The sequence below is a fragment of the Vespula vulgaris genome, chromosome 11 (genome assembly GCF_905475345.1).
Source record: "Vespula vulgaris chromosome 11, iyVesVulg1.1, whole genome shotgun sequence".
In the NCBI taxonomy this organism is placed as follows: Eukaryota; Metazoa; Arthropoda; class Insecta; order Hymenoptera; family Vespidae; genus Vespula; species Vespula vulgaris.
This window is the reverse complement of record NC_066596.1, coordinates 1,607,501-1,628,728: the sequence shown is the minus strand read 5'-3', so window position 1 is coordinate 1,628,728 and position 21,228 is coordinate 1,607,501. Positions and strand designations below refer to the sequence as shown.

The window sequence follows — 21,228 nt, the reverse complement described above, 5'->3', positions numbered from 1 at the left end:
AGGTAAAAAGGTTTTGACGTTTTGAATAAAAATTTTATCCTTAACGTAACAGTTCATAGTGATCAATTTTTATAAATAATTTAGATATTATAAATTTTAAGAGAAGAGAAAGAGAGACAGAGAGGGAGAGAGATGTTAATTTTTAATCAAAATTATATTATCGTTTAAAGGAAACTTGGGTTGTTGGGTATATACTATTATTTGAAGATTTATAAGTTCCGGGATCGTTTTTGAAATTAACACAAAAAATACAAATTTTCTCTTCCTCATAAATTTAATTATTTTCTAGGTAATACAAATTCTTGTAAACTCTTAAGAAGGAGGATTATCAATAAAATCTAAAATATTAATCTCTTATTAAAAAGAAGTTTACGAACGACTGTATTTTTTTTTAAGTACAAGTTTACAACGAAAAAATGCAAACATTATTTCAAGAAAGAGAAGAAAAAAAAAAAGGAAAGAATGAAAGAAAAAGGAAAAAAAACTTCATAAATCTTAATACTTCATAAATAATCAAAAGGTTATAAACATAAAAGAATAAGATCCGAATATCATTTGAAGTATTGTTTTCTTTATATAAAAAGAAGTTTTTAGATTCTGGTGTTTTCAGAATAACACAAGAAATGCAAATTTTATTCATAAAAACCTTTCGTAAATCTCAATCCATCATACGTAATCAAAATATTGTAAATCCAAAATAGAGAAACACATCGATCTCGAAAAAAATATCATATATAATTAAAAATCATATAAAAAATTATATATTTTATTATACTTTTATATATTAAAAATAATATATATATATGCATTAAAAATACCACTAATTTTAAAAACATATATATATATATATATTTATATACATTTATTATACGAATCTCTGGATATAGAAATAAAAAAGATAACAATAAAAAAAATACAAAAAATATTAAATAAAAAAAGATACATACATAAACATACACATTTATACATACCAAAAAAAAAACAGAAACAACAACAACAATAATAACAATAATAATAATAATAATAATAATAACAAAAAATCATAAAATATAAAATTTAATAAACAATCCATATCAGACTAAATAAAGTCAAATAAAAATAAATATGGAAATACTTTCGTAAGGATTTCTATTCGTACTTTTCGAAAATAACGTTAAACGCAAAGAAAAATAAAAAAGAAAATAAAAAAGAAAATTAAAAAAAAGAAAGAAAGAAAAAAAAACGAAAAGCGCATCGTCAGCAGTTGCAGCTTATTTTTTGTTTTCGTTTTTGTTTTGATCTTTCTTTCTTTGATCCTTCTTTTTTTCTCTTTTTTTTTTTTTCTTTTCAACCTTCCCATATTTCTTTCTCTATCTTATTTTTCTCTCGCGTTCCCACCCTTAGCCGATTAGCCTCGCCATTGGCAAAGTCAGCGAGACGGCTTACAACGACGAAATGAGGGTCACGCGTGTATAATCGATGCCGCGACATGCAACGCCTTCCCCCACCACTAATACCGTGCAATGCGACCTCCGCACGCTCGACCTTGACGACTTTGCACGGAGAAACGCGACGAAGTACCGAGATAACACGACTATCGCCGAATACCCTGTTCCAAATCGGAAGCGCTACCACCCTCGAAAGAGTTTTCCCATCTACTTTACTTTTCTCAGCATTTTCACTTTTTCGTTCTTTCTTTCTTTCTTTCTTTCTTTCTTTCTTTCTTTTTCTTTCTTTTTTTTTCTTTTTTCTTTTTTCTTCTTCTCTTTCGAATTTCACTTTGACGCATACATTTTTCCTTTTTCTTTGATTCTTTTTTTTTTTCAATTATTTATTGTACGCTATTCTTCTTTAATTTTCATTAACGAAAGTTACCGACGTGCGTGTTATGTCTCCTGTTGCTTTGTTTTTTCTTTTCTTTTCTTTTCTTTTCCTTTTCTTTCTTTCTTTCTTTCTTTCTTTTTTTTTTTTTTTTCTTTGGTTATGTTCGTCTGCTTTTTGTTTGCTTTGGTTGCAATTTTAATTTGCAAGTTAACAAGAGAAGATACTACCATCTCTCTTCCTCCTTTCACTCCTTCATCTCCCTCTTACTCTTCGATGTTTTAATAAAAAGGAAAAGAAATTAGAGGTCGCTCGGAGAAAAATTTAAGATTTATGTAAATCGGAGTAAACCAAATAGAGGTTAAGTGTTAAAGGAGATGATACGTTAAAGTCGTTGATCGAACTTTTTTATTATTGCGAAAGGATAATAAAATTTTCTATGATTCATCGGCTTGTCTTTCAAATTTTTGATTAATTTCGATTTTTTCTTTTTCTTTTTTTTTTTTTTTTTACGATTATCACGAAATTATTTTCGTGGAAACATTTTTTTGAACTCGCGATAACAATACGATTCGATTATTTCACTTAATTGTAAAATCGTAATTTCACTTAAATTTAAAATCGTTTGAGTATACGTAACGTGTGTTATATAAAAAAGAAAAGAAAAAGAAAAAAGAAAAAAGAAAAGAACAACTAAGAAAGTTTATTCCGATTTAATAATTCAATTCGAACTATAAATCTTAGGTTATGCTTAGGTTAAGAATTTTTCTAAACGAGATGCATCGGATTAATTCATCAATTTAATCGAACGAGATTTAAACGATACATTGACGAATGTTTCTAATCAATTCCATTTTATATCTATTTATCGGATCATTGACTAACGCATTATGTAATGCGAATTTGATCAGTGCTATCATCGACTCAGAAAATTTATCCGATCATACGCAGAATGATTGTTCAAATTATACTAAATAGAAACTAATAAAAAGAGTTCGTAACATTTTTGGAAGTTGCAAAAGAGAGAGAGAGAGAGAGAGAAAAAAATGAATTTTGTATTCGGTATCAAAAATTCTTCGACGTGTGAAAATTTTAATTAGAAACATACATTCGATTATATAGGTTAAGTTTGATTTTCAATATTTCGATGTGGGCGTCATGTACATGTCCAAAAGGGAATATATATATGTATACATATGCCAGTTACACAGTGTCGATCGATCCCTCAAATACATTTAGCCGACAAGCGAGATCGAAATTACAATTGATCCTATTAATTACAGAGGCTTTAGTTAAACCTCTCTCCATCTCATAGACAGATCATTTTCTCTCTCTCCCTCTCTCTCCCTCTCTCTCTCTTTCTCTCTCTCTCTCTCTTGAAGAACGTTAATTAGTATACTATTTCGAGCTCTTTGACGAGTAATGGTCGTGATGTAAACGAAGATCATATTCCAATGTAAAATCAATGTAGATATAACTAATAATTTAATATTATACGATTATAGACAATCAAATAGAATAAAAATTGATATATTTAGTGATACTTACAGTCCTTAACACGTTGTTGGTTTTGATAAAAGGAAAAAATAAAAGGAAGAAAAAACAAAACATGTTGACGATAACGAAACGAACACGAGCTTCTGTAAATGTAGACTAAAAAACTTCTTCGGAATTCACCGTATGTATGTAACTGAAACATTTTTACCGACGTCCACGCGGTTGTTCTGTTTTATCATAAAACTCGGTTGGTAATAGTATAATATCAATGAGTGTCGTTACTAAAGACTTAAATATATCGATTATTATAAATTTAAAAGAAAGTACTACCGATAAAATATTTATTCCTATAATATACATGTTTCTACCTATTACAATATTCAACACTTTTCGAAATAAGAAGTAACATTAACGAAAGTATATCTTAGCTTAAACCAAGGCGCCATCTTATTCGGTGAAAGAATGAAAAAAAAATAAATGGATGACTCGATCGATAAATTAAATAACACGATTTAACAATAACACTCGTAATTGTATCAAATTCAATTGATTCTAATCTGGTATAATTCCGTCTCGTTATTTAATCATTACGATAACATTTAATTGTATTTCCATTCACGATTTTTCAAATGATTATCGATTAAACGATTAAATCATATCGATATTATATTAATACAATACGTATACAATATATACATATATATATATATCTTTTTTTGTAATATATATATATATATATATTACATAAAAAATTCATATCTCTTTACTTAACATACAAATAATCTTTATCCAAAAAGTTATCTTATATTAAGTCGCACATAATTATTCCGAAGAAACGATTTAAATTCTAATTACCATTAATTTCCGCCAAGTGGCGTCTCGATAGTGAATAGTAAACGTCAACGAACTAACAAGGGGGCGACAATAGTCGTCGCCTACCGTTATCCACTGGGTTCATTGCACCGCCAGAGGTCGTTACGGTGTTCGAAGCACTGAAAAAAAAAAGAAAGAAAAAGAAAAGAAAAATAGAAAGGGAAAAAGAGAAGAAAAGAGAAGAAAAGGAAAGAAAGGAAAAGAAAAAACAGAAACAGATGAAGAGAAGGGGTAGAAGTAGGAGAAGGACAGAAGATACGTGTATAAGTCGAGCAAAGCGTGTTCCGGCACGGCCAGTCTTAGGCCATACGAGCAACGACTCGGATCGTGGTGTTGTTGCTTCATTCGCGTTTTTCCCTCTTTATTTTTAATCCAACGACATAATAATAATAATAATAATAATAATAATAATAATAACAGTAATAATAATAATAATAATAATACGAGAGTTTCTAGATCTCACTTTTTTCTCGTACGTTTAAAATAGGATCAACGAAGTGAAAAAATAATAATACTAATAATAATAATAATAATAAAAACAAGAGCATAATAATAAATATCGATATTAATATCAATATTAATATATCCTTTTTTTTCTCATTTAATATCTCTCCAAACGAGATTAATAAGAGAAAAAGGTGGAATTGTTGAAGAGTAAGAAAGATAGATAGAAGTATAGATTAGATAAAAAGAGAGTAAGAAAGAGAAAGAGAGAAGTGAAGCCGGTAGTAATTGGCGATACGCGCCAAGAAGAAGAGAGTTATCGATCGACCGATTCGCGCGACCTCGTCGGCATGCAACGTCAGGAGAGAGCGGCTAATCGCCTTTACTCTACGACGGTTTTACGTTGAAAGAGAGAAACAGAGAAAAAGAGAGAAAGAGAGAGAGAGAGAGAGAGAGACAGATAGATAGATAGACGGACAGACAGACATAGACTGAGAAAGAGAAAGAGAGAGAAAAGATAAATAAAAGAAGAAAATATATAGAAATAACGTACGTAGAACTGGAGAAAGGTAAAAGATATAACCTAAGAGTGTAAGAAAGAAATAGAGTACTGTGACGAAGACAAAAAGAAAAGAAAGAAAAGAACGAAAGAGATACAGGTAAACGTGGAAAACAAGAGTTCGGAGAATCTAATAGATACGAGAGAAAGAGAGAAGGAAAATAAAACAAACGTACTACTTACTTACGCGTGAGCAAACGAACGACGAAAGAACGATCGACGTACGAACGAACGACGTACATCATACATACATACATACATACATACATACATATGTACATATAAATCGAGTCGAATCACCAATTCAAGTCAAATCAAATCGAATCAGATTTACTATCATACTTTTTCCAATCCCATTTATATTTATTTTTTATAATAATAATATACATAAACAAGAGAACAAAGAGAGTAAAAATATAATATACAGGTTATTTCTAGTTTTAACCAAATTTTACACGCACGCGCTTTAATACATTATTCTCTCTCTCTCTCTCTCTCTCTCTCTCTCTCTCTTTTACTCTTTCTCTCTCTCTCTCCCTCTCTCTCACTCTTTCTTTCTTTTGTTTTTCTTCATTTTTTTCGTCTTCTTCTTTTTCTTTCTTTTTTCTTTTCTTTCTTTTCTTCCTAACGGAACCCACCGGAAGAAAATCGTGGTAGCAGTTCGTGAGCGATGCGTAAACGAGTTCGACACGAGTGAAGAGATTATTCGTATCGTTCTCTCGGTTTCTTTTTCTCTCTTTCTCTCTTTACATCTATCTGTCTCTCTCATTCTCATACGTTAGCTCCATTCTTCTCTTTTTCGTACCGAAGAAGCACGAATGAGTCCGATGGTACTTCGCCAAAATCCGATGGCATCGCGCCATTGACGACCAGCCGTTGTCGCGTCGTCGTCGTCGTCGTCATCTTCGTCGTCGTCTTCATCGTCTTCGTTGTCATCGTCGTCGTCGTACGTTTTATCGAGCTTTACACCCACGCACGTCGCATGTCATTTCTTCCGATTGTTTTCATTCCTTTTCTAACTCTATCTCTGTCTCTTTCTCTCTCTTCTTTTCTTTCAAACGTCTTTCTTTTTACCCTTAACCTAACCTAACTTTATTTTTGTATATACATATATATATATAAATATACGTGTGTGCGTGTATGTATGTATGTATATATGTATATATATATATATATATATAGGGATATATATTTTTATAGAACGTGAATAGATCGTGTGTCTATTCGAGTTAAGCAAAAGTGAGGTTAAGTTTTCCCTTTCTTATCTTTCTCGTGCGTAATATAATGTTATATATAACATATCTATACGTACACATGTATATACATATGTAGTTGTATATATATATATATATATTGAGTTATAAGTTTAGTCGTTCGTTCTGTCACGAAAATTCATCTATATCTCTCTCTCTCTTTCTCTTTTACTCTCTCCTTCCTTCTTTCTCTCTTTCTCTCTCTCTCTCTTTCTCTCTCTTTCTCTTTCTCCATCTTTCTTTTACTCTATCTTTTGTTTTTTTTTCATACTTTATCTCTTTCTAACGCTCTTAACGTGACGTCGTTTCTCCTGGTCGAACTCGCGCGTGTGTTCACATTGTGTTCTTTTTCTTTGGTGGTGCGTGATAAAGAATAAGAAGAAGAATAAAAAAAAGAAGAAGAAGAAAAGGTGGAGGAGGAGAAGGAGGAAAGATAACATCATCCTGAGACGAAACGAGATGACGGCAATGTTGGTTTCCGTCGCGGAATTGTCGAACATTTTCTCCGTCCTTGCTGTACTAATATGTTTCTGTGGTGTCTTCTTATTTATCATGAGGTAAGTATTTATATATATATATATAGATATAGATATCTTTATGTAATTGTTATTTACATATTTCTTTCTTTCTTTTTTTTTTTTTATCATTTATATCTCGTTCGTCAGGCACACGTACACGCACGTACACAATTCATGTTTTATATATATATGCATACATGTAAGAAGGGAAGATATATATATTATGTATGTATGTAATGTATATATTTCAAAAATAAAATATAGTATATTATATATTATATATTCTAAACATTTTTAATATGTAATATATATAATATGTTATATGTATTTATATACATACACAAAAGTTATAGATAGGTTAAGGAAAAAAAGGAAAAAAAAATAGAGAAAAAAACGTGTGGTCTGTTGTTACGTGGGTGTATTATATATATATAAATAGATACTATTTACATAGATGTATTTTTTTTTCTATGTTTTTTTTTTTGTTTCTTCGTAAATATATCGGAATCTAATAATTCTGAGTCACTTTAGTGATTTGAAAAATATTTGTTAAAGGCAGATACACGTGTCACGCAGATATAAGCACACAAAAGTATGATTAAATATCAGTCGCGGTCAAGAGTCGATGATTATACATCGATCTTTCGAATATCGATATTATAGAATTATCTTTTCCTATATTGAATACATTGCTTTATTACTACTATCTTCAAAAATTGCATATTAAACGATCCATGTGTAATTATATTTTTAAATTTCCCGCTTCTAAAAAATTCTTCGCTTTTTTGTTTATCCGTTTGTTCGTTTTTGTTTCGTCGAATCGAATGATCTCGGAAGTAAAACGAATTTCTTGAAGGTTAACTTTTCATTATTGTCCTTCTTAAAGAATGAAAAATATAAATAAATAAAGAAAGAAAGAAAGAAAAAAAGAAAGAAAATGATTTTTTGTCTCTTCTTTTTTCTTTCCGGATCTTGTGAAATATTTTGCTTTTTGTTAAGAAAAAGATTATTATTGTTATTATTATTTTTATTACATAGTTATTATGCAACGCAATGAAGTAATATACAAATTACAAGCTCGAGATTGGTCACTGATAAATGCTTACGTTTACGCATACGCACGCACACCCAAAAATCTTCACCGGTATAATTTGTAGTCATTTAACGTATCGGACATCCTAACCTCAAAATCTTACTTTGTAGTCTCTCGTCGAACTTGTCTTCATTTTTTTTTTTTTATCTTCTCACCCTATCTCATTTGATTATTTCAAATAATCTTTATCAAGAGATATTGACGCTTATTTTAACAATTAATTGTTATAATGACCAATTCGTTAGAAAATATTTTTTAAATCATTGCCATTCGTCATGAATATACATAAAACATTAATAAAAATCATAATGATCATATTGGGAATTTCTGAATTCGCATATTTAAGTCTACATTTAGAATGACTCACTCATTGATTTTTTGACGATATTTTTATAGCATTTATAATTGATTTATTGGTAGCATTAAAGAGAGAGAGAGAGAAGAAAACATGAAATATCGTTAAAAAGAAAAAGAAAAAAAAAACAAGTTAGAAGTCGTCAGTTCGTAAGAATTCATTTGAAATGATTTATTTATTTACTTTCTCTTATGATATATATTTCGTTATGATGTAAATTATAATATCAATCTTCAATAAGTAATATATATATATATATATAATCTATTGAAAATATGAGAAAAAAAGAAAAAAGCAAAACGAAAAGAATTACTGTTATTAAAATCATTTAATTAATTAAATATTATTATTATTATTATTATTATTATTATTATTATTATCATTAATTATATATAGAATCAATTATAAATGAATATATATACGTGTAATATATAGAAAAAATTAAAATAGATCCGTTGTATTTAAAAATATTGAGAAAAGGAAAAGAAGAAAAAGAAAAAATAATGGAACAAAAGAAATCGTTGTAAAAATGATGTTGACAAATCTGTGTTATTTCAGACGAATTCATTAAGAATGATTTGTTTTAAAGACGTGTATAAAAGGAGAAACATATTGCATACATATTTCTCTCTCTATCTCTTATTTTCATTTAACAATGTATTGTTACAATATAAATTATAACATCAATTTTCAATAAATTGTATAATGTACTTATATAATGTATATTACATAACGTAATTATATTATATAATCAATTATTATATATAATACTTGTTAATTATTATATATAGTTATTATATATATATATATATATAATCAATTATATATAAAAGATCATCTAATTTTATACTGAAAAAAAAAAGAGAAGAACGAATTAAACGAAAGACAGCAAATCATTGTAAAAATAAACTTGCGAACAAATCTATGTTAGCTCGGACGAATTCATTAAAGATGATTTGTTCTCGAGACATGCGTTAGATAAAAAAACACGTATATATCGCGTTATGTATGTGTATATATATATATATTTCTTTTTCTCTCTCTTTCTCTATCTATCTGTTTCTCTCTCTCTCTCTCTCTCTCTCTCTCTCTCTCTCTCTCTCTCTCTCTCTCTCTCTCTCTTTTTCATTCTTTCATTCTGATCTTGATTAAACAATCTTCTTTATCATACTACTTTCTACGTTACATTTTCTTCGATACTATACTGCTTGCAATATGCAAACGTCATCCTCTTCTCTTTATTTTTCTTCGTCCATAGTTCTCGTCGTTGTCATTCTTGTCGTTGATGACAAGAATGTCGACGATGTCAAAGTTGCGAGATGAAAATCAATATCGGTATCATTTGTATGGAAATATTGAAAAAATAGGGTTGAAAATTAAAAGAGAAAAGAAAAGAAGAAGGACACCTAATTGAACTGTTATTGTATTTTTGTTATCGAATTGTTTTTTTTTATGTATATATATATGTGTGTGTGTTAAATATGTTCTCTCTCTCTCTCCCTCTCTCTCTCCCCTTCCTATCTGATATATTTTTACGATAATTAGATTAAATAGAGAAAAGAAAGAAAGCAATTGAGGGTATTCTGAAGGATTTTTTTAAAGGATTTATGTTAGCAATCTAACTATCACATTTTCTCTCTCTCTCTCTCTCTCTCTCTTTCTCTCTCTCTTTCTCTTTCTCTTTTTCTGTCTTATATTTTTACGATAATTAAATTAAACAGAGAAGAGAAAAAAGCAATTGAAGATATTCTTAAGGATTTTTTTAAAGGATTTATCTTAGCAATCTAACTGTCATATTTTCTCTCTCTCTCTCTCTCTCTCTCTCTCTCTCTCTCTCTCTCTCTCTCTCTCTCTGTCTCTCTCTCTCTCTTATACTTTTTTACGAGATAATTAGATCAGGAGAAGAGCAAAAAAACAATAGAGGATGTTTTAAAGGATTTATATTAGCAATCTAACTGTCATATCTCTCTCTCTCTCTCTCTCTCTCTCTCTCTCTCTCTCTCTCTCTCTCTCTCTCTCTCTCTCTCTCTCTTTCTGTGTCTATCTTTATCTTTATCTATCTCTTTGACATATTTAAGATTTTCTCGAATGATGAAGTCACTTTCATGAAGTAAATTCACAAGAACGCGTCTTGAAAGTAGGTAAGTCGAAAGCGCGTTTTGCAGATACATACTTATATGTGTATATATATATATGTATACATGTAGTATATATATATATATAACATATATATATATATTTGTAAATCATAAAACTATATGTTTGCTATGTAAAATTTTTAGTTGCCTAGCTGTTAAGTTTGTTTTTCTCTGATAAAAATGATTGTTTCACACGTTTTGAAAAAAAAATAGTAATAATTATTACTATCATCATTATCATTATCATGATCATCATCATCATCATCATCATCATCATCATTATTATTATTATTTCAATGACATACTCTAAAATGTACTCGAATGAATGATTATTTCGTATTTATTATTTCATTTAATCCTCTCACATATATGTGAAAAAGAAAAATAGATAATATAAATGTCGTGATAACAGTATTCCTTTGGTCTTTAAAATTGTGAAAAACAACACGCCTACAAAGTAAATATTACATAAAAATTGATATCAAATAGATTAGAAACAGACGTCAATTCTATTTAAAAATGATAATTATACACGAATGTAATATCAACAAAACAACATAGTAATGATAATTTTTGTGAAAAAAGAGTTTCATAAAAAATAAATTTCCTATTAATTTAATTTCCTTATTTTTTCTTTTTTTAAATATATATATATATATATATATATATATATATATATATCGTTGAAAGAAAAAAAAAATAACAACCTTCATATGTCCTATATGTATTTTCCTATATATTAATAATTTCCTATAAACTAATTACATCAAATTATACACCCCCACTTTACACCGCACCATCTCGTCGTTAATATTAATTCAACTTTTATAGGAAACATTTATCATTAAAATCATTAATTATGCGATAATCGAAATGAATTTTCAATTACGTACATCACTCTATACGGATCCTCATTTCTTAATGATTTTTAGGATTTTATTTCTTTTTTTCTTTACTTTTTCTTTCTTTCTTTTTTTTTCTTTTTTTTTTCTTTTTTTCTTTTCTTTCATATTTTTTATTCGAGTATGAATATTATGACATAATACCTACGTCAATTCCTTTTCATAATTACGTTCAATAAATTAGATTCACGGAGATTAATTGATATAATTAATTCTGATTTAATGATCAAAAGAAAGATGGATAAACATATTAATAAAATCTAATATTCAAATATTTTTTTTCTATTTCTTTATTTTTTGTTTTTTTCAGTGGTTAGCTATATTAAAAGCTTACCTCTTTAATATGTTTTACGGTTTTTTCTTTCTTTTTTTTAACGAATACAAACTTACACGTGCGCATTCATTAATTTTTAAAATCTTGCCATTAGCATTTCATTTATATTAAAATACAGTGGTTATCAATCTGAAATTATTTATACGAATACTGAAATTATTCAAAAATTACTCTTACGACCTTTTCTTTTTCTTTATTTTTTCTATTTCTGTTGATTATATTAATTTATGCAGAAAGATAATAAAATTTTATTTTATTTTTTGTTTATAAATTAAAGTATAAAGAAAATATATATATTATCATTTTTATATTTTTTTAGTATTATTATTATTATTATTATTGTTATTATTATATCATGTATCATAGATTGTTTTGTTTACAATATTCTTATTATTTTTTTTTTTTTTTTAATAATATTTATTATCGAAAATAGAAAGAAAAATAGAGGTAAGACATACTTACGAGCATCCATATGTACAAGTCGTTTCAAAATAATTAATAATAATCTGAGCTTCGTAACTACATGAATTACCAACGAATTATATTTTCTTTTGCATTTTTCAACATGAATATAAATATTTATAAATATTATTTTCTATTTAAAACAAATATTAAAAATAGAAATAGAAAAGATACAAATATAGTTTCCTATTTGTTACTAATTAATAAAAAATGAACAAAGAAATAATAATAATAATAATAATAATAATTAAAATTCCTTGATAATTCATGAAATCGCAAACTCTAAAATTATTGATCAATTATTTTGGATGACCCTGTTTTATATATATATATATATATATATATATATATATATATATATATATGTACACATTTTCGCTACTTTTTATGATGGAAGATAATTTCTGGACAAGAATATATTTCACTGGAAAAGATTAATGTACTGGAAATAAAAATCTCTACGTGAATGACACATTTTCTAAGATATGTATGTCGTTGGAGTTTTTTTTTTTCTGTTTTCTTTTTCTTTCTTTTTTTTTTTTTTCTTTCCTTTTGCTTTTAATGGAACTTGATTTTGTTGCTTTCACGAATATTATAAAAGCAGGTCAAGGTAAATTCAAACCTCTATAAATTTCTCCTATTGTGAATTATTAAGGGAAAAAAAAAATTAAAAGAAAGAATTGACAAATCATCTTTCGAATTTCATATTTACCGTCAACCCATTTATGCTACTGTTTGTTAATGAGATATTCAATTTAATATTGTAATAGCAATGTTAAATATATATATGCAATTATTTAATGAACTTCCGTAGAAATGATTGTAATATTTTAAATTTAATATTTCGAGATTATTATCGTGACATTAAAAACTAAATATTTGGATAAATTTTTTAGTTGACGATATAACGATACGTTGTGACGATGTACATTCGAAAAAATAGTTGTTCTTTTTTTTTCTTTTTGTTAAATGAATAAATATTAAAATTAAATTTTTTTTTTATCGATAATCTTGAAAGAAGTTGTCGTATTTACCATTCCCAGTAATCGCAATATAAAATGACGTTAAGTGTATTTTAAATCCGCTCAGGATTTGTCTCTGTAAATTTTGTACGAAAGAGAGAATTTCAAATTCTATTAAAAAATAATTAAATAAATAAAAATAAAAAAAACATTATCGATAACTTTTGTAATTCATAACAAATACTTCGTACTCTACTAGATGAACATTAATTAAATAAATTACTAGATAAATGTTGTATTAAGACAATGCAAAGAAAATCTATTTCTCTTAAAAAATTTTATTCTATAATAAGAATAAATTGAACTATACATATATATATATATATATAATACTTAAAGTTTTAGCTGACTAATCTCGTACATATCTCGAACGATGCAAATATTAAAAATATAAAAATTAATCTATACAAAGTCAGCCAAAGAACATTCAAACTCTATCATAAATTTTCTTGGAAAAGTAAAAGAAAAAAGAAAAAGAAAAGAAAATTAAAAGTTAAAAAAGAAAAAGAAATAATCTCAAAAGACATAAAAATTCATGAAACGTTGCATCTCATTTACGATTATTCGTACGATCATCAAGGAAGACGGAGATGCAAAGAGAGAGAGAGAGAGAGAGAAGAATATCCTGTTTAAATCTTAGAAGCTCTCTTCTCGCTGTATATACTCATGCTTCTACTACTTTCTAAAAAAGTCTCGACGTCACAGAAACGAGAATTACTTTGGGTCATTGGCGTTGCTAAGCGTACATACTTTAGCAGCAGCTTTATGTAACTGCATCGTCGAATGTTCATTCAAAATGTTCTCTGGTAGATCGAGGAAAAGGAAATTGAATGATTGATATTCAAAGAAAAACAATATTGAAGATGTCGAAAATGACGATGAAAGAAAATTAGAGTGAACCAAAAAAAGAAAAAAGATTAAGGTTAACGAAAAATATATTAGTTTCTACTATTTTTTTTTTTTTATATATACATGTATATACATAAAAAATTTTATTGGATTAAATAAGATAAAGAGAGGGGGGGGCAGAAGGGTAGAAGAGAAAGAGAGATATATAGAGATAAGAAAAAGTAGAATAGAGGAAAATAGAGATAGAGAGAAGAGGAATAGAAAAAAAAAAGATATATATAATATATAGAATATTATATATATACATATATGGAAAAATATTTCAAAGAAATATACACATAATATATATTAATATATTATATATATAATATATATATTAACATATTAAATACATTATCAAATATACATATAAATAAATAATTAATTATTAACATTATATATATAATTATAATATTGTTTTATTATTATTCTCACTTTAACATATACTTAATGTAATATTTTTTTATTAACATTTATATATATAAGAAAAAAAAACATAAGAAAAACGAGGTAGCAGGATCGGCAATGACACTAATAACGAATATAAAATTTTCGTTCTGTATAATTTCGTAGAAAATAGTAGTATTATTTTTGTAGGTAGTAACGAATAAAAGGCAGAAAAAGAAGAAAGAAAGAAAAAGCACGTCTCTTGCATAATGAGAGATTCTTAGCTAACATATTACGGTCACGCCTGCTTCCTTTAGCTATATCGTCTCTCTCTCTCTCTCTCTCTCTCTTTCTCTCTCTCTCTCTCTCTCTCATCATCTTTTCTTCACTCTTCTGCCTTCTCTCTACTTTTGTTCCACTCGCAATTCTCATTCCTTTCAACGCAATACACGTGAAATCATATTTCATGGGTCGTATCATTTGCGAATAGTATTATTATCTTCACACCTCTTTTGTCTATATATATATATATATATATATATACCGGTAAGTGATGATTCATATAATAATTTATCTTTGGTAAAGTGAAATCATTCTTTTTATGACAAATATCTATTTTTGAAGAAAAGAGAAATAAAAATATAAAAAAAAAAAAAGGAAAAGAAAACCCCGAGAGATAAATTATATCATTCTTTAAATAGATCTATCTTTGTTTACACAGACATTTCGTCGTTAGTGCTGATTGAAAAAGTATTTTTTTAATTCGAATTATGTATTACTTTTTTTTTTTTTTTTTTTTTTTTTTTCTTCTTGAATATTTCGGATATCAGTAGTTGGAAGAGTTACATTTTTTTTCGGATGAATATAAATAAATTGCATAAATGTATTGTGCGTGCGCGTGTGTGTGTATATATATATCATAATTAAAAAAATATCACACAATATATTTTATATATATATATATATATGTTCGATATCATTTAATGTTTTTTTAAATTTTGTAAAAATTTGTATATATATTTATATCATGTTTGGGCTATATTATATATGTATATGTGTGTGTATATATACATAACGTAATGATTTTTATAATAGAATTGTTACTGAAGAAAGAAAAAAAATTTATATTAAGTATTATTAAATATTAAATCTCTCAGTTATATCATCAATACATACATATTTGCATATTACTTAATAGATCGAAAATTTTTACATATTAACTCATACATTTACTTAAAATAATATTGTTCTTTTTTTTTTCTTTTTTTTTTGGAAGTTATTTTTGAATGATAGTCATCTTGCTGGTATTTTTCTATGCGACTTCTTGTATTCCTGTATATAATTTTCAAAATTCCATAATATATAATGAATTTCATTGATACATTATAATTAAAAGAAATAAAATAAAATAAACAAAAAGAGAAAAATATATATATATAATTTCATTACATACCTAATTAAAACATTTCCACACACGTTTTTATATCACACGCTTGATATGTCACATATATGATATGTAAACATATGATTTCAATAAAAGTCTCTCCGTTGAATATATTAACATATTAAAAATTGCTAATGCATATTCTAAATATATACATATACATATGTATATACATATACATGCTATGTAAGTATACATCTAATGAAAGAAGAAAAAAAGTAAAGAAAAGAAAAACATAGAGAGAAAAAAAAGAACAAAAAACTAGCTAGATCATCATCGACTCATGTTTATTTTACTAGATATAGTAAAATAATTGAACCAATTAATTACAAAAGTATAATTATAATAGGAAATAGAATGGAATATAAAAATATAATAATAGCAATTATAATAAAAATTTGATTGAAATAGAAAGATTAAAATTAAATAGATCTTGAGAAACTTGAAGTTTAAAATCAATGTTACTCTAATCGATTTCTCTATTACAACCTTTCATTTATTTTAACATCAAATTGTCTCTCTTTTTTTTATTTATATTATTTCTATGCTTTCCTAAAAAAAAATCTCATACACAATCAAAGTAATCTCCATTTCGTATCTTCACTTGAATCTTCAATTCTTGTAATTGTCATAATAAAAAAATAATAATTGTCATAATAATTAAAGCAATAATGATAATGTATAATGACGATGATCATGATCATGATGATTGATAATGATAATTATAAAGATATTGCGTTACATTCCGAGATGATGATGATGACGATGATGATAATGATGATGACGATGATGATAATGATGATGATGATACTAGTTTTTTGTTTTAAGAAATAAATAAAAAATAAAAATGAGATGATAAATGTTTGAAAATAAGTACGATTCGTTGGTGCAGAAACATGATAGTACTACGTGTACACGGGGACGAGCTGATGTTTGGCAGCGGTGGCAGCGTTATGGCACATTCACCAAGAATTCCGCAAATGGAAATGATGAAAGTTCACATTCCGTTCACCTTCAAACTTCACGAAAGCTTCAAGAGTACCTATGCCGGTAAGTTGTCCGTCATCTTTTCTTTCTTTTTTTTTTTTTTTTTTTTCTTTTCGTTTTAATCTTTTTTCAACAGAATTATTTCTTTACTTTCTTTCAATTCTGTAACAACGATCAAGGATCTATTAATATCCAACGAACAACGATTTATTACACGTTTCGATTTGTTCGATCTTTCGTTTATATATGTTTTTATTATCTTATTTTATTTATTTATTTATTTATTTATTTATTTATTTTTGGCTTTGTTTTTCCGTCTCATTGCGTCCTTTAATTGTTATCTCTTTTTATCCTTTCTTTCGATCTCTCTCTCTCTCTCTTCCTCTCTCTTTGTCTAGACTTCATTTTTCCATCGTTTATTTTATACTTCTTTATCGTTATCTATCATCTCGATCTTGTTTTTCACATCTCTTAGCTTATTTTTCTGTCGTTATCTTTTTCTTTTCTTTTTTTCTCTCTTTATCTCTCGTCTCATTATGTATTTCATTCCGTCTCTCCGTCTCTTTCGATTCATTCTTTTTTCTTTCATTTTTTATTATTTCTTTTTTTTTCGTCTATATCTCCATTCATTTATTCTAACTTCTTCGACTCTTTTTTCTTCGTCTACTTACGTAGCCTTTTTTTTTTTTTTTTAATCGATTCTTCTTTCTATTTTTTTTGTCGTCACTTTTTATCATCTTGCGTCAAGCTCCACACTTTTATCGTCATCAATTTTCATATACATTTCCAACCATTCTCATAATCCCATTTCATCTAATATTTTCATCTCGTAATATAACATCTTTTTCATCCATCTTCCTCATTGAGTTTTATCTATCATGGTTTTATTTCCTTCTTTTTTTTTTTTTTTACTCTGCTACAATCTTTTTTTGTGTTCTCTCTCTCTCTCTCTCTCTCTCTCTCTCTCTCTCTCTCTCTTTCTCTCTCATTTCCTCATCCACTTTCATTTCTATTTTCATCGTCGTCTTTCACGAGATAAATATTTTCATTTTAACATTTCCATATCCTTTCGTATATTTTCGTCATCACCTTCCTTTCATCACATTTCACAAGCGTACTTTTCATCGAATTTCCTTCATCTTTCGTCATTCTCTTTTGTATTTTTTCTCTTATGCGTGTAAGTTCTCTTTAAGTTATCTCATCCGATTTCACCTTCATGAGAAGCAGCCACCGAAACAAGATAGAACGCATTATATTGTGTAATGTTTTTGGATCACGATATTGCACAACATATAAAACTATTATCATTAATGTCTGCTTAGAAAGATAGATAGCTAGAGATAGACATAAAGATAGATATATAGATAGATAGATAAATAGATAGAAAAGGAGAGAGGCAGAGAGAGAGGCAGAGAGAGAGAGAGAGAGAGAGAGAGAGAGAGAGAGAGAGATCTTAAATCTTCTCTCTTTTTCTCTCTTTGTAAAATTTTGACAACAATTTATAATTATGTAACAAATCAGCTGTTCTTAAATATCTTCCTGTTACGTGCGTGCGCGCGTGTGTGTGTATGCATGTGTGTATGTATGCATTATTTGGTTAATGGTTATACATCAACTTCGTTCTTGGCAAACTCATTTTGTTTTTTAATAGCAACTTATTATTACCCTCGTCTCGTTTTCTTTATTTTTCTTTTTTTTTCTCATTTTTTTTCCTTCTTTTCTCTTTGTATTGTGAAACAATAATCGGAAAGCATCAAGTAAATACGGAGATAAATATATATGATTTTTGTTATGTTATATAATTTTGTAAACGTTTAAATATCATTCTGCTTTCGAAATTATAAAATGTTAATGTTTAATAATGTTTAAAAAATTACATATTTCTTTTTAATGATATATATATATATATATATATATATATATATATATATATATATATAATAGGATGTTGTATAAATGTTATGTTCAAATCATTTATCTTTATTTTTCAAAGAATTAAGTCGAAGAAATTATGTGATAATTATTTCTACTTTAATATAAAATAGATAGCTAGTCTAATATGTTTTTCTTAGGGATATTCTAAAAACAACAAGATTATGATAGTTTTTGCTTTAATATTCATCAAATAGATCATATCATATATTTTTATTTTTCTACGAATTTCTAATCAAATAAGTTATGACAATAATTTTCATGCTCGCTGAATAATCAGTATAATAGCCAATATTTTGAAAAATTTCTACAGAGACAAAAATCGTCTGTTAAAACAAGAAGAAGAAGATAAATTTAAAATGAACAATCTCGCGCGATGTACAATACCGTGTACAATAGTCTGCATTAAAATTTTATTGAAAAAAAAAAGAAAACCATGAAATTTATCGTAAATAAAAAAGAAAAAAAGAAGAAAATTATGATAATAATCTTCTCTTTAATATCCACTTTTATTAACAATTATAACATCTCTTTTCATTTTCTCGTAATATCGAGAAAGAAAAACAAAGAAAAAATTATTGGTAAACAAATGAGTAAACAAAATTAATCTCATCCCTTTCTCCGTCAATAATAGCTTTATTAATTACATCATTTGCAATGTTTCAAGGACAGAAAGTACAAAAAATCTCATGACGTAACGTGACGTATGCTCGTCCATTTGATTTGTAATTAATATTCATAAAAAAAAAAGGAAAAGAAAAAAAACAATATGATAAAATAATTTTCTTTTTCTTTTTTTGCTTTATACACACGCACGTACGTACAAAAAAGTTTATTTACAATTTATCCCTTTAAAAATATTGACGACATTGTTTATATAATAAAAGAAGAAGAAGAAGAAGAGAAAGAAAAATACAAAATACAAAAAAAAGGAAAACCAACGAGAAAAAGAAACAAAACGAAACGAAACGAAAGAAAAAAAAATTAAACGTTCGTTTACTACGTCAACGGCATCATAATAATACACGACAGCAAATATTATCGTAAAAGAAACAATAATCGTTTATCCACCGTTTCTTTGTCATTAGATCGTCTTTCGCTTCCGTAAAGTGCATTATGTAAAACCGGAAAGATCTCTAATTAAAGTCTCGATCATTCATACGATTTAATGAACACAACGGCACGCGTCTTTGCGTTACGTAAATGTCAACGATGTTGTTCTCCGTCTCTCTCTCTCTCTCTCTCTCTCTCAGACACACATAGACACACACCCTTTCTCTTTTTGTTCATACGAGTTAGTACCTTGATTAGAAACAATAAGAAATAAAAAAATAAAAAATACACAGAAAAAAGAAGATAAATAGTGTTTATTAGTTAAATAGTTAGCGTTTCTTAGTTCTAAGGTTTTTTCTTTTTTTTTTTTTTTTAATTTTCCTTTTTCTCTTTTGAATAATGAAAAAAGATAAAGAGACAAAAAAAAGGACATTGTAAGACGACGTGATCTTTTTTTTTTCCCCTTAAATAATTAGAAAAGATAAGGAGTAATAAGGGAACAAAAAAACGAAAGAGAGAGAGAGAGAGATAAGAAAGGATATTATAAAGTGATAAGCAATATGTGGTTTTCAATTCTCTTTTATTTTTTTTTCATTTTTAAATAATTAGAGAAGATAAGAAGTAACAAAGAAAAAAGAAAAAAAAAAGAAAAGAGAGGCAAAAAGGACATTATAAAATAATAAGCACGATGCATGTATGATCTTTCTTGTTTCCCCATTTAAATAATCGGGAAAGATAAAGAGGAACAAGGAAAAAAAAAGGATATTATAAAATAATAAGCTCGATGATACGTACGTGGGATTTTTTTTTCTCTTCTCTGGAAACAAATGATCGAAACTTTTATCAGAATAAACGTGTAAAAATCATGTAAAGAAACAAAAAGAAAGAGAGAGAGACAAAGATTGATTGATGTAGTGTAATAGAATTTTTATTCATGACTTTTGCACAATCGTCTTGTAAATAAATTTCTGTTAGTCGTGAATAAGGATATATCTAAGAATCAAATTTTCAGATTAAAAACTAAATAACTACGTTAATGTATTCTATCGTTGCGTTGTATCTCTTGTATACGTATAAGTTTCAATATTATCGAATCAATTATTTCTTTCTTTCCCGATCTTTTATCTTACATATTATTAAATTCTCTAATGGTCTACGTTGAAAAATATGACATAATAATAATAGAAGGAAAAAGATTATAAATTGAGTTGTAATGTATTAATTCCGATAGTTAAAAAATTTTAACGAACGATATATACCGTTTCAATCCAAGCTTATAACACCTTT

The 21,228-nt window shown here is 27.0% G+C and overlaps 1 protein-coding gene across 6 annotated transcripts in view; it reads left to right on the top strand.

Moving 5' to 3' along the window:
• The first annotated feature begins 4,358 nt into the window (after nucleotides 1-4,358).
• The window catches only part of LOC127067617 (cell growth regulator with RING finger domain protein 1-like), a 36,919-nt gene continuing 20,049 nt past the window's right edge, over nucleotides 4,359-21,228 (top strand). The window contains exons 1-3 of one of the 6 annotated variants that reach the window (XM_051002790.1): nucleotides 4,359-4,824; nucleotides 6,799-6,983; nucleotides 16,862-17,019. In XM_051002790.1, coding sequence (XP_050858747.1) covers nucleotides 6,886-6,983; nucleotides 16,862-17,019 — 256 coding nt within the window. In that variant the 5' untranslated portion in view covers nucleotides 4,359-4,824; nucleotides 6,799-6,885. Of the gene's footprint in view, nucleotides 6,984-16,861; nucleotides 17,020-21,228 lie in introns of all 6 variants that reach the window. The other 5 variants (XM_051002789.1, XM_051002791.1, XM_051002787.1 and 2 more) reach the window with 5 other exon arrangements.